The sequence below is a fragment of the Neomonachus schauinslandi genome, chromosome 5 (genome assembly GCF_002201575.2).
Source record: "Neomonachus schauinslandi chromosome 5, ASM220157v2, whole genome shotgun sequence".
In the NCBI taxonomy this organism is placed as follows: Eukaryota; Metazoa; Chordata; class Mammalia; order Carnivora; family Phocidae; genus Neomonachus; species Neomonachus schauinslandi.
The window spans coordinates 112,829,344-112,842,997 of NC_058407.1; the positions used below are offsets into that span (position 1 = coordinate 112,829,344).

The 13,654-nt window shown below is 37.5% G+C and overlaps 1 protein-coding gene across 1 annotated transcript in view; it reads right to left on the reverse strand.

The window, feature by feature from the left end:
• The window catches only part of YME1L1 (YME1 like 1 ATPase), a 51,661-nt gene that overhangs the window by 18,077 nt on the left and 19,930 nt on the right, over positions 1–13,654 (reverse strand). The window contains exons 4-8 of the mRNA XM_021687123.2: positions 13,100–13,198; positions 6,740–6,849; positions 4,797–4,947; positions 4,307–4,390; positions 1,191–1,273 (exon numbers count right to left, since the gene is read on the reverse strand). Coding sequence (XP_021542798.1) covers positions 1,191–1,273; positions 4,307–4,390; positions 4,797–4,947; positions 6,740–6,849; positions 13,100–13,198 — 527 coding nt within the window. The remainder of the gene's footprint in view (positions 1–1,190; positions 1,274–4,306; positions 4,391–4,796; positions 4,948–6,739; positions 6,850–13,099; positions 13,199–13,654) is intronic.

Sequence of the window (13,654 nt, forward strand, 5' to 3'; positions counted from 1 at the left end):
TAAGAATGCCTTGCTGACCATAATCTCAGCACAGGTTCAATGTAGAGCAGGCTGACTGCACATCTTAAACAAAATGGGAAGAGCCCTCTGCACTAATGAGTCAAGTTTTCAAATACTCACTGCACTAACCTCTTCCCCAATTATTCTTTCTGCAACTCCAAGAGGGTTCACAGCTGTTTAAATTGCAAAGGGAAGGGAAGGAATACTTGGTATAAAACTATCATAGTGACCCCTGATACTTAATTCCCTAATAGTCGAGGTTGTGAAAAATATTTATGCATAGATAGGGAAGAGTGTGGAAAGAGGAAGAGCTCTCATTCTAGTCTATATTAAAGTGGCCTTTTTATTGGTCGGCAAACAAGTCAGGCACATTAATTCTTCAGGATCTTTTTCTCTCTTTCTCTGGCTAGAAGTGTTCTTTGCTCAAATACATGCATGGTATAGGCACACCTGGCTGGCTCAGTCAGTAAAGCATGTGATTCTTGATCACAGGGTTGTAAGTTCGAGCCTCACATTGGGTGTACAGATTACTTAAAAATAAAATCTTATAAAAAAAGATACATGCATGGTTTACCCCATCATCTTCAAATCTTCACTCAAATGTCACCTTCTCAGTCAATCATACACTGAATATCCCCATTTAAAACTGTGACCTTTCTCTCAAAACTCCCAATCCTCTCTATGCTGCTCCGTATTTCTCCCATAATACTTCATCACTTTTGAACATACTCTAGTATTTCCTTATATACAATATCATGGTCTAGTTTCTGTTAGAACTAAAAATCCATGACAGCAGAGATTTATTTATTCTAACCCAGTATCTAAAAGAGGTCTGGAGAATATGCGGTGAAGCTAAAAGGTCCAAGGTTCTAATCATGGCTTGGTCTGTTCTAGTGTCCAGCCCCGATTCAGAAGCCCACCCAGAGTGGCCTCAGTACAAAAGACAGTGCTATCACCCAGGAAATTCCTAGGGACTTAGAAGCCCTGTGTTAGACATCAGGATCAAAGACCAAACTATAGAACCAAAGATGCACCCAATGCTCTTGTCACTTAGGGAATTACAAGAGTTTTAGCGCCTGGAACTGGAGGTAGAGACAAATATATATTGATTTTCTATTTTACACCTTTAAAATCAAATACTGGCCTTACATAATTAGATAATAGAGAGTAGGGTAAATTTTTTAACTTACTCCTTTAACATGTTCAAAGGTGACATTTTTCATCTGGACAGGATCTACTGCAGAATCAAGCCCCGTTGTTGTCCGGAAGCGGACTAAAGAAGAAAAAAAAGAAATGTTTATATATTTCATAGATTCATAAAATTCCAACCACCTTATTATTCAGAGGTAAGAAAGTAGAGAAAAAAAATTATATATTTAAGTATTACATACATAAATTCATAGTGAAGTAACAGAAACTACATCTTCTGGATTTCTAGACCATGTTCAAGGAATAAATGACTCACATTAAAATGACATCTTTATACCTTCCAATTAAAATGAAAAATTGGGGCGCCTGGGTGGCTCAGTTGGTTAAGCGACTGCCTTCGGCTCAGGTCATGATCCCGGAGTCCCAGGATCGAGTCCCGCATCGGGCTCCCTGCTCGGCAGGGAGTCTGCTTCTGCCTCTGACCCTCCCCCCTCTCATGTGCTCTCTCTCTCTCGTTCTGTCTCAAATAAAAAAAAAAAAAAATCTTTAAAGTGAAAAATTATTTCCCTCTTCTATAATATCTAACAAGAGAAATTTACACCAATCATTCTCAAACTCCACCGTGCCTAAAAATCACTTGAGAGATGTAGTAATGCAAGTTCCCAGGCCATGGCCCAGAATTTCTGGTTGGTAGATTTAGGAAAAGGCCCAGGAGTTGGCAGTTAAAGATTTTATTTCTTTATTTGACAGAGAGATTGAAAGTACAAGCAGGGGGAGTGGTAGGCAAAGAGAGGGAGAAGCAGACTCCCTGCTGAGCAGGGAGCCTGATGCAGGGCTCGATCCCAGGACCCTGGGATCATGACCTGAGCCGAAGGCAGACGCTTAACCAACTGAGCCACCCAGGTGCCCCAGGAGTTTCCATTTTTAACAACCACTCTAAATTATCCTGATACAACTGGTCCGGGATGCACACCATGAAATACATTGCCTTAAACCTAGCATAAGAACTGGCACTGGCTTTTTTTTTTTAAAAAAAGGGTAAACCTTAAAAGAGATTATTTCACTTTTCATGTAGCCTCCTCCTCTAGCAACTGTTATTACTTGCCCTCAGATGATATATGTCAGTAATGACATCATTAAGAAAGTGAAAGTTTGGAAGGAGAGTAAAATACTTAGAATGAACTACAGAGAATTATTACAAAGCTTTCTTAAAATCTCTCCCCTTTGGTTAAACTTCCCTACTAAAAAGATGTAAGTGAGTAAATAGCAATTTCTAATTTCCTCAGAAGACAAAAAATATTGTCTTTAAGACAGAAATTTAGATGCAAAAAGAAACAACAGGCAAAATATACAGTTTTGTTGAAAACACTTAGCATATCAAGAATATACAAGTTAGGGGCGCCTGGGTGGCTCAGTCGTTAAGCGTCTGCCTTTGGCGCAGGTCATGATCCCAGGGTCCTGGGATGGAGCCCCGCATCGGGCTCCCTGCTCGGTGAGAAGCCTGCTTCTCCCTCTCCCACTCCCCCTGATTGTGTTCCCTCTCTCGCCGTGTCTCCCTCTGTCAAATAAATAAATAAAATCTTAAAAAAAAAAAGTTGGAAGAGCAAATGTAATATAGTAATTCTACAATGGACACTAATAGTTTTAGCCCACTAAATTGTTTATTCAAGGATCTACACAGATGGGCTTAATAAATAATGCAAATTAAATTTGTAGCCAAACCACTTGAAACTTGTAAGAAATTATAAGGCAATGCACTTCATATTTTGATATATATTTTGCTTAATGTAAGAAATTAAGAAACATAAAATAATAACCACAGCTAATCCCACCCCTCCAATATCACACAGTGTCCCTACACTGGTTCTGTTTTGAAAATAAGTAGACAAAAGAAGATGACTCTAGCTATAAAAAGAATATTCTGGGGCGCCTGGGTGGCTCAGTCAGTTAAGCGTCTGCCTTTGGCTCAGGTCATGATCTCAGGGTCCTGGGATCGAGTCCCACATGGGGAGCCTGCTTCTCCCTCTGCCTGCCGCTCCCCCTGCTTGTGCTCTCTCTATCAAATAAATAAAATCTTTAAAAAAAAATAAAAATAAAAAATAATATTCCTGGATGTTAAAATCTCATCTCAGGTTTTATTCCACAAAAAACTTAAAATACTGGGGTTACATGCAAGTTCTGGGATAAAGTCCTGATCCAGATCAACTGATATTCTTTAATTGTATACCAGTTTTTTTCTCTCAAGGTAATCAATCATAAAGACCATAGAGAACGCAGGGTAAAAACCGAAGAGCTGAGAAAGCAACAGGAACCACTTAAAATGGACATTATTCATTTTAGACTGGCAAACTGAGAAAATATGAGACTCATTTAAGGCAATTTTTAATTGTATACTAAATTTGTATATATATTTTTTTTAAGATTTTATTTATTTATTTGAGAAGGGGAGAGAGAAAGCACACAAGTGGGAGGAGGGGCAAGGCAGAGGCAGAAGCAAACTCCCCACTGAGCAGGGAGCCCAATGTAGGGCTCGATCCCAGCATCCTGGAATCATGACCTGAGCCGAAGACAGACGCTTAACTGACTGAGCCACCCAGGCGCCCCAAATTTTTATGTATTTATATATTATACATAAATTTTCATAAATTTATTAGTGTGTCTTTGAAATAGGGGACTATTTCACTTTGTATTGCTATTATAAAATTCTTCTACATGTTTTCTAAATTTTATAATTGGACAGGTATAACTTTCTAAAAGTCTAGAAAAAGAACCACTAATAGAAGCTAATCTAACATTTTTGCTATAACATAATCCTTGGAACTTTAACAAAATATTATTGTCTCAAAAATAAAACTTGAAATATGTACAGTGTCTGAAGGAACTTTTCCTGTAATCCACAAAGCAATGTAAATATAATGAGCCGTGAGAATGCAGATGGCATATAACCATAATAGATTAAAACTTTTCTACTTTAATGCAAAAAAGCAATCTCAAATTGACCCAATCTGTGAAGTGCTGACTTAGGAAAGAAAGGCCTAGACACTAGAACGGTAAATGCTTCCTCTGTCCTAAGTCTAAGGCAGACTAACTATGAAAAAAAAATTGAGTATTTAAAAGATACAAAAAAAAGAGTCAGATAAATGAAAAGAGCCTTTACCAGATAAAAATGGGTTTTTTAAGAGTCCATAAATGCCAAATAGCAGCAGAACGAAGAGAATCAGACGAGTTCGTCTCAGAGAATCTGGAGGAGAAAAAAAAAAAACCTTAAATCAAATGACAACAATGATAAGTGACAGCTTGATGAAAAGTAAGCATTAGGTTATTGAAAGTAATCATATTCTATCACATGCAATTTTGGAACCTGGCATTCCTTTGTATAATTGCCTTGATTTCCTTTCAGCACCCTGTGACCAAAAACCTCATTAAGGCACTCATGCTTCTGTCCTTGACGTTGCTTCTCATTTGAGAAAAGGGAGAGTGCCAATAGATTTTCCATTTTGACACAGCTTAAGTTACAAATATAATGGAATATAACCAATGAAAAGGTGCATACTTGTTAGAAAAAATATTTGTAATCACTTAAAGGTAGGACTATGACTTCCTTTTAGATATTCTTCCCAAATATGGATGGTGTCAAATCAACTTACCATTGGTTTTTTGCGTCAGTGCTTGAGCTTTCAGAAAACCCTCTGCAAAACCAGTTTTAAATGCATCTTGGTGAGCTTCAGGTATATTTTTGGTTTTCATGAGTTTGTCCAAACTCTCAACATCTGATCCTCTGTCCCGCAAAAGGAACCCCTAAATACACAAACAATGCATCAGTACTGACTATATAGATAACACTGCCCAACAATATAATGATCACTCACAAAAAAATTCATTCAAAAACTCTAGAATTTCTAATTTTTATTGTCCATCAGAAGAATTACACTAAGATTCAACAATAAATTACTTAATCAATGGCTAAGAAACTAACTTTGGACCTTACACTTGCATCAATCAATTAATATAAAGAAACTCTCTGTAAGAATACTATACTGAAAACAATAGGTCACCTGTGGACTTTAGGGTTCTAATGGTTTGATGTTCACACTCCTTTATCTCTACTAGACAAAAAACCTCATTAAGTTATTAAATGTTTACTGAGTACCTTTTATATACTTAGCCTTGTGTAAGTTCTGAAAATGTAAAGATAAATAACCAGTGATCTGAATGTTCTCAGTCTACTAGGGAGAGATACACAAATAACTAATTTTTTGAAATCATTTTGATATTATGTTAGAAGTTCTAGGTCTGGGGACACCTGGGTGGCTCAGTCGGTTAAGCATCCGACTCTTGCTTTCGGCTCAGGTCATGATCTCAGTCATGGAATCAAGCCCAACATTGGGCTCTGAACTCAGCAAGGAGTCTGCTGAAGATTTTTTCCCCTTTCTTCCCCGCCCCCACCCTGCTCCTCTCCCGCTCGCATGCATTCTCTCTCAAATCAATCAATAAATAAAATCTTAAAAAAAAAAAGAGGTTCTAGGTCTGGTGGTAAAATAAATGCTACCTCAGGAAGCTAGGAAAGGCATTACAGAGAAATAGGATTTCTAAACCAAAGGAAATGCAAAACATAAACAATCTGACATAGCCATGAAGTAAAAGGCTTTAGCACTCAGGAACTGCAAGCTATCTTTTATGACACGACTTTAAAATGCCAAGAGACAAGTAGAGTAGAGGTTCAGAAGGAGTGCCATATTAAAGATAAGAACAGAAAAATGATAGGCAGAGGCCAAATGGATACTACAGCAGGAATCTGACAATAAATCAGAGGAATATATTACATTAAAACATTTTAGACAGATGGTGGGTTGGTGGCAGTCTGAAAGCTGGACTGAAGGTAACAAAACTAAAGGCAAGGAGACTAAGGGGCGCCTAGGTGGCTCAGTAAGTTAAGCATCCGACTCGACTTCCACTCAGGTCATGATCTCAGAGTCGTGAGATCAAGCCTCACGTCGGGCTCCGTGCTTGGTCGGGCTCCACGCTCAGTACAGAGTCTGCCTGAGATTCTCTCTCTCCCTCTCCCTGCCCCTCCCAACATCTGTCCCTGTGCACTCTCCCTCTCTAATAAATTCTTTAAAAAAAATAAAGGCAAGGAGACTAAATGAATGTTTACTAGAGTCCTTTAGGCAAGAAATGGTTATACTCCATCTATGCAGTGGAACTGGGAATGAAAAGAGACAGATCTAAGAAATATTTAAGAGGCTGGATCAATAGGACTTTAGTGATTAATGGATGTGATGATTAATGGATGTGACAGGAGAGAAAAGATGAACAAATCAAAGTTGATCAACAGGTTTCTAGCTTGGGCGGATGCTATTCTAGAGAACACACAGGTAGATGTGTAGGAAAAAAAACAAAAGGAGATGTCTAATAGGCCAAAGGAGAGACATGACTGGGGCACTCAGAAGAGTTGTAGGTGTAATGATTACACAGGTAATTAATCCTTTAGAAAATCAACTGACCAATAAAAGAAATCAGATATTGAATGTTCTCATTTTAATAATTTGAAAATTACTGCTTTTTCAAACAACAAAAAATGTCTAATTACCTTTACAAATGATGGTGTTATATGCTGTGTCTCTGTCAATCTTTCAGAGGTGGACTGTAAACGTCGAGTTCTTGATTTCAAAGTTTTAAAACCCCGAGACTGTATGAAAACTGAACGGAACAGTATCACATTTACTTCTCGTTGCACATTTTTATAAGAAAAATGACTAGGATTCAAAACTGACACCAAGCCCATACAACCTAAGTTTATTATCTCATTTTTTAACATAGTCCTTTGCCTGACATTTCACTACCCTGGTAATTAAAGTCATTAAAATGGATTGAATCTATAAAATAACTGTATAGTCTCTTGGTAATTTTAAAATGTGAAAAAAACAAACAAACCCACTGATGAGTATCAAATAAAAGTCAGTGTCTAATTCCTCAAACCCCAATCCCACTTCCCCAGAAGTGACCACTGTTAACAATTTCATGACTGGGATGCCTGGGTGGCTCAGTCAGTTAAGTGTCCGACCCTTGATTTCAGCTCAAGTCTTGTTCTCAGGGTTGTGAGTTCAAGCCCGCACTGGGCTGCACACTGGGCATGGAGCCTACTTTAAAAAAAAATTTTAAATGAAAGAATAAAAGTTTTGAAGAATGCCTGGGTGGCTCAGTCAGTTAAATGTCTGCCTTCGGTTCAGGTCATGATCCCAGGGTCCTGGGATCAAGTCCCACACCGGGCTCCCTGCTCAGCAGGGAGTCTGCTTCTTCCTCTGCCTGCAGCTTCCCAAGTTTGTACTCTCTCTCTCTCTGACAAATAAATAAAATCTTAAAAAAAAAAAAAAAAAGCTTTAAAGAATAAAAACTAAGGGATGCCTGGGCAGCTCAGTTGGTTAAGCATCTGCCTTCAGCTCAGGTCATGATCCCAGGGTCTTGGGATCGAGTCCCGCATCGGGCTCCTTGCTCGGTGGGGAGCCTGCTTCTCCCTCTGCCTGCCACTCCCCGCTTGTGCTCTCTCTCACTCTGACAAATAAATAAATAAAATCTTGAAAAAAAATAATAAAATAAAGAATAAAAGCTTTGAAAAACAATTTCATGACTACACTTCTATGTATTTAAACATATGCTCTTTCTATAAAAATAGTATATAATTTTTTGCAATTATCTTCTTGCACTTAACAAGAAATATTATCACGGATATTTTTCAGAACAGGTCAGAGTGTACATTCAATTTAATGGCTGTTAATATCTTTGCAATTTATCAGTGTATAGCAATTTGAATATTCAACCACTTTTCTACTATGGACATTAGTTGTTTCCTGTTTTCTTATTGCTAAAAATGGTTCAGTTAAAATTCTTTCAGCATGTGTAGACTAAATTCTTAAAAGTGAAACCATGAGGTTTGAATTATTTAACACTAAGAAACTGCCCTCTAAAAGGTTGTTATTGATTTATACACCCACTGATGAATAGGAGTATCCTTTACTCCACATCCTTTGCAACACAGATTAATATACATTTTTTTTTTAATTTTTTAAGGATTTTATTTATTTGTCAGAGAGAGCACAAGCAGCAGGAGCAACAAGCAGAGGGAGAAGCAGGCTCTCCGTTGAACAGGCAGCGCGATGCGGGACTCGATCCCAGGACCCTGGGATCATGACCTGAGCTGAAGGCAGCCACTTAACTGACTGAGCCACCCAGGCATCCCTATAAATTTTTTTAATTTGTACAGATCTGATAGGCAAAAAGCAGTGTCTTGTTTTAATTTGCATTTCAGATTAGAAATGAGGGAAAATTTTGAAAAACACTTTTACTTTCCTTGAATATTTTCTTTAGTAAATTGTTAATCACTCATAACCTTTCCCATTTTCATGAATAAAAGGATGCATGCTATGTATACTAACTTTAAGGCACATATATTTGAAACATTTAATGTCTTTGTCTTTGTATGCAGCAATTTATAAAGTTAATATAGTTTTATCTTTTAATCTTTAGTATTTTCTGCATTGTGTTTTGATTAGAGAGCCTCACCCCCAAACTGTGATTTTAAGAGTCTACTGGGGCACCTGGGTGGCTCAGTCAGTCGAGTGTCCAACTCTTGGTTTCGGCTCAGGTCCTGTTCTCGGGATCATGGGATCGTCAGACTCCACATTGGGCACGGAGTCAGCTTGGGATTCTACCTCTCCCTTTCCCTCTGCCCCTCCTCTCCCTCTCTTCCTCTCCAAATAAGTAAATCTTAAAAAAAAAAAAAAAGAGTCTACTGACTTTCAACTTCGTTCAGACCTTTACCTATTTGCAACTTTTTTTTTTTTTTAAAGATTTTATTTATTTATTTGACAGAGAGATACACAGCGAGAGAGGGAACACAAGCAAGGGGAGTGGGAGAGGGAGAAGCAGGCTCCCCGCAGAGCAGGGAGCCGGATGTGGGACTCGATCCCAGGACCCTGGGATCATGACCTGAGCCGAAGGCAGTCGCTTAACCGACTGAGCCACCCAGGCGCCCTATTTGCAACTTTTTTAAGATTTAGAAAAGAATCTGATTCTCGTTAGGCCAAGTTTATTTTTTTATTTTATTTTTTTATTTTTAAGTAATCTCTACACCTGACTTGGGGCTTGAACTCACAACCCCAGATCAAGCATTGGATGTTCTACTGACTAAGCCAGCCAGGTGCCCCATTTTACGCCCAAGTTTAAAATCAACTTCTTGGTTTTCATAGCAAGTGTTTAGGGTTTTGAACAGGGTTGCAGTGAATTAATAAACCTGGACGTAAATTAAAACTGTTACGGTACCGAGTCCTTTTAAAGAGGATTATGGCATTCTCTCATTTTATTTTACTCAGCTCTTGTATTTCCTTCAGTGAAGTTTCACATGCGTGTGTGTGTGTGTGTGTGTGTTTCTTGTCAGGATAAAAGGTTAAATGGGTTTGGATAAAATCCGTTGCTAGAATTAAGAAAGATACTAATTTTTATGCATTTATCTTATATGATACCAGAGTAGCCTTTCAGTTGATTTCCTTAAGTTTTCTGGTAAGCAAACATATTACCTGGTAAGCAAAAACAATTATAATTTTGCCCCTTCCATAAACTTCTATAACTCCTTTTTTTTTTTTTAAGATTTTATTTATTTATTTGACACAGAGAGAGAGAGAGCACAAGCAGAAGGAGCGGGAGAAGCAGGCTCCTGCTGAACAGGGAGCCTGATGCAGGACCCAATCCAGGACCCCGGGATCATGACCTGAGCCGAAGGTAGACACCTAACCAACTGAGCCACCGAGGCACCCTCTATAACTCCTTTTAAAGCACATTGTTTAAAACTTCCAAATTACTCGTAACAAAAACAGGCTATACATATCTTATTTCCCATATTAATAAGATCCTAATAGATTTCCTTAATAAATTTTAAAACTTCCTATTCTAGTTTTCTACAACTTTGTAGGAAGGGTGACAATTAAAATCTATCACATGCCTTTTTCATACACTTGAAATAATATTGTTCTTTTCTAATCTATTAACATAAATTAACATACTTCCTAATATTAAATCACTCATATTCCTTAATCATATTTTAGAGCACATTTCTGTACTTCCTTTTTCAGATTTTATTTAGGATTTCTGAATTTATATTATTACGTGAAATTGCAATCTATTATATTTTTTATGCTAATATTTTAGTATCAGTAATCTCGTGGAATAAACAGGAAAGCCTATTCTACCTTCTTCTTTATTTTGGTCCTGGAAAACAGAACACATAAACCATAAAACCATCTGAGCCTAGATGTCTCTGGGGCAACGGGGTTATATTTGAAAAATATTATCTTGCAAATTTTATAGTTACTGTCTTATCTCTCTTCTTGAGTCAATGTTGTTAATTTATAACTTGGATAATTGTTTCAACATGTTTTTATTTATACATACTCTTAAAAGTTTTAAATCTTCATTATCTGTGGCTGTTACCACTTTTCACTTCAATATTTTCTCAATGTTTTTAATCAGACCGTTCTATTTTCTTGTTTTCTCAAATTAAATCTGTTCATTTAATTAAGTATAACTTTCTTCGTGTTGTATTCATTTAATGTTTTATACATATTAATTTCTCACATTTATTTACAGAATTCTCAAAATGAATGTTTAATCAATTTCTTTTCTTTCTTATTTCCTAATAAATTATACAATGCCCTCATAGCATCAGTTGGCCCTCAACTCAAAGATTTTGATGTTGGGGCGCCTGGGTGGCTCAGTTGGTTAAGCGACTGCCTTCGGCTCAGGTTATGATCCTGGAGTCCCGGGATCGAGTCCCGCATCTGGCTCCCTGCTCGGTAGGGAGTCTGCTTCTCCCTCTGACCCTCCCCCCTCTCATGCTCTCTGTCTCTCACTCTCTCTCTCTCAAATAAATAAAATCTTTAAAAAAAAAAGATTTTTTTTTTTTTTTTTAAGATTTTATTTATTTGACAGAGACAGAGATAGCGAGAGCAAGAACACAAGCAGGGGGAGTGGGAGAGGAAGAAGCAGGCTTCCTGCCAGGCAGGGAGCCCGATGTGGGGCTCGATCCCAGGACCCTGGGATCATGACCTGAGCCGAAGGCAGACACTTAACGACTGAGCCACCCAGGCGCCCCTAAAAAAAAAAAAAGATTTTGATGTTGATTTTCACTGTGGTTCATTACTAATTGTCTGTAATTTCAGTTTCTCTTTCCCTCAGCCACAAGACACTTAGAAAAGTATCTTTAGGGCGCCTGGGTGGCTCAGTTGGTTAAGCGACTGCCTTCGGCTCAGGTCATGATCCTGGAGTCCCAGGATCGAGTCCCGCATCGGGCACCTTGCTCAGCGAGGAGTCTGCTTCTCCCTCTGACCTTCCCCACCCCACGCTCTCTCTCTCTCTCATTCTCTCTCTCTCAAATAAATTAAAAAAAAAAATAGTATCTTTAAATTTCCATAGAGTTAGGAATTTTTTAAGCTACCTTTTCTGTTATTTGATTTCAATATTATATGATCAGAGAACCTGACCCCTGCGTTATAACTTTCTGAAAATTAAGATATTCCTTATACCCTAATACATGCTCAGTTTTTATAAGTCTTCCATGAAGACTTCCATTTGTAAATATATCATCCTTCTTTAAGAATTCTTCTGTCTTCTGCATTAACCATTTTTTTTCAGGGCATTACTGATCTCTGTGCCCTACTTGGCACCTCTCTTTCATGTTACAAGTTTTCCTCAACATGTGGAGATTCTTGCTGATCCAGTTGTAATTGTAAAGAGAATACAGTAATCAGTACTGATTGTAGATAGGTTTCCTCAAAACTACGAAGGTGGCATGAACTTATCATGAGTAAGCACAGTACATTTAGTGTATGATTCAGATCCATTATTTTTCCCCTTGGCCTCAATGCTCATACACAATCTTCAGAGACAGACTTCTCTACACACACACACACACACACACACACCCTTTATTACCAATGTGTCTTGTGCCAATTGTAGCATAAAAATTACAAGCCCTATCTACTCTGGGACTGGCCCACTTTTGGCAATCTTTCAGTTCAACTGTTCATGAATCATCCTAGAGCCCACTATTATTGACTTGGAAATGGGGTTTTTTCCTAACTTCTACCGGAAATAACAGCACACACCTCTTTTGTGTCACTCCACTCTAAGTTCCATGAAGGTGGGTAACATATGTCTTTTTCATTTATAATTATCACTGTTACCTAACAGCTATCAGTAGTGTCTGGTATTAAATAAATATAAATGTATGCATATTTGATTTTGCTATCAATGTGATGTCATCTATTTCTTACCTTATGGAAAGTCCTCAAATTTCTGATCCACTGATGAAACCCCTCTGCTGCTGCCCTGACTTTTTCTGCATTTTAAATTTTTTTCTGTCCTTACAGTTGATTGGAACAATTTTGAAAATGAAATTTTAAAAATATAGGGAAGTAAACAAATGTGCTTAGTTAATTATGTTGAAGGTATAGATAAGTTCCCTGAAGTTTGATTTACTGTGCCACTTATCACTCACATTCAAAATTCAGCTACTATATATTTTCCAAATTAAAAAATAAACATACCCAAACTAATTGACTCTAAATACTCTATCAGTTCTACCATGAGCTACAAATGACTGTTTATAACATTAATACGATTAAGAAAGATAAATCAGGGGCGCCTGGGTGGCTCAGTTGGTTAAGCGACTGCCTTCGGCTCAGGTCATGATCCTGGAGTCCCGGGATCGAGTCCCGCATCGGGCTCCCTGCTCAGCAGGGAGTCTGCTTCTCCCTCTGACCCTCCTCCCTCTCATGCTCTCTGTCTCTCATTCTCTCTTCGCAAATAAATAAAATCTTAAAAAAAAAGAAAGATAAATCAGAATCTGTTAAATAAATCTATCATTTTTTTCAAAATAAATACAGTTGTTGTTTCATACCTGGCCAGCACTGAAGATCTGAACAAATACTTTTAAGAGTTCTTGAATGTTGTCTGTACAAGCAAGAGGAACGTAAAGTACTAAACATATCTAAGTAACCTGGAGGAAAATTGAAAAAAGTGAATTTTCTATTTACCAAGCTACAAAAAAGTCACAAAATACAGTAATTTTACCAAATATTATAAAAACAAAAGTATGAGTTTAGCCTTTTATTTGCTCATATGGCTTTGTTTTTAGGAGTTTTTAAAAACACTGCTAATCTAATTATAGTTCATCTCTTTACTATCAGTCATCCATTATATTATCTTTTTTATCTGATATATGACAATAGCTGCCAATAAAATTAAATTCAAACCAAAAGGTAAAAGATACATATATTTACCTAAAGTAACTTTTTGTTAAGAGTATGAAGAGATAAAGAACTGCAACCTCCTAGGGATGATTTCAAAAACTAACAAATAATGTGATTAAACACTGTAAACCAGAAGCATAGTTATCTTTCTCTCTCAAAGCTTCCAGTCAATGGGTTGGAAAACAGTTCCTTTCATAGCTGGA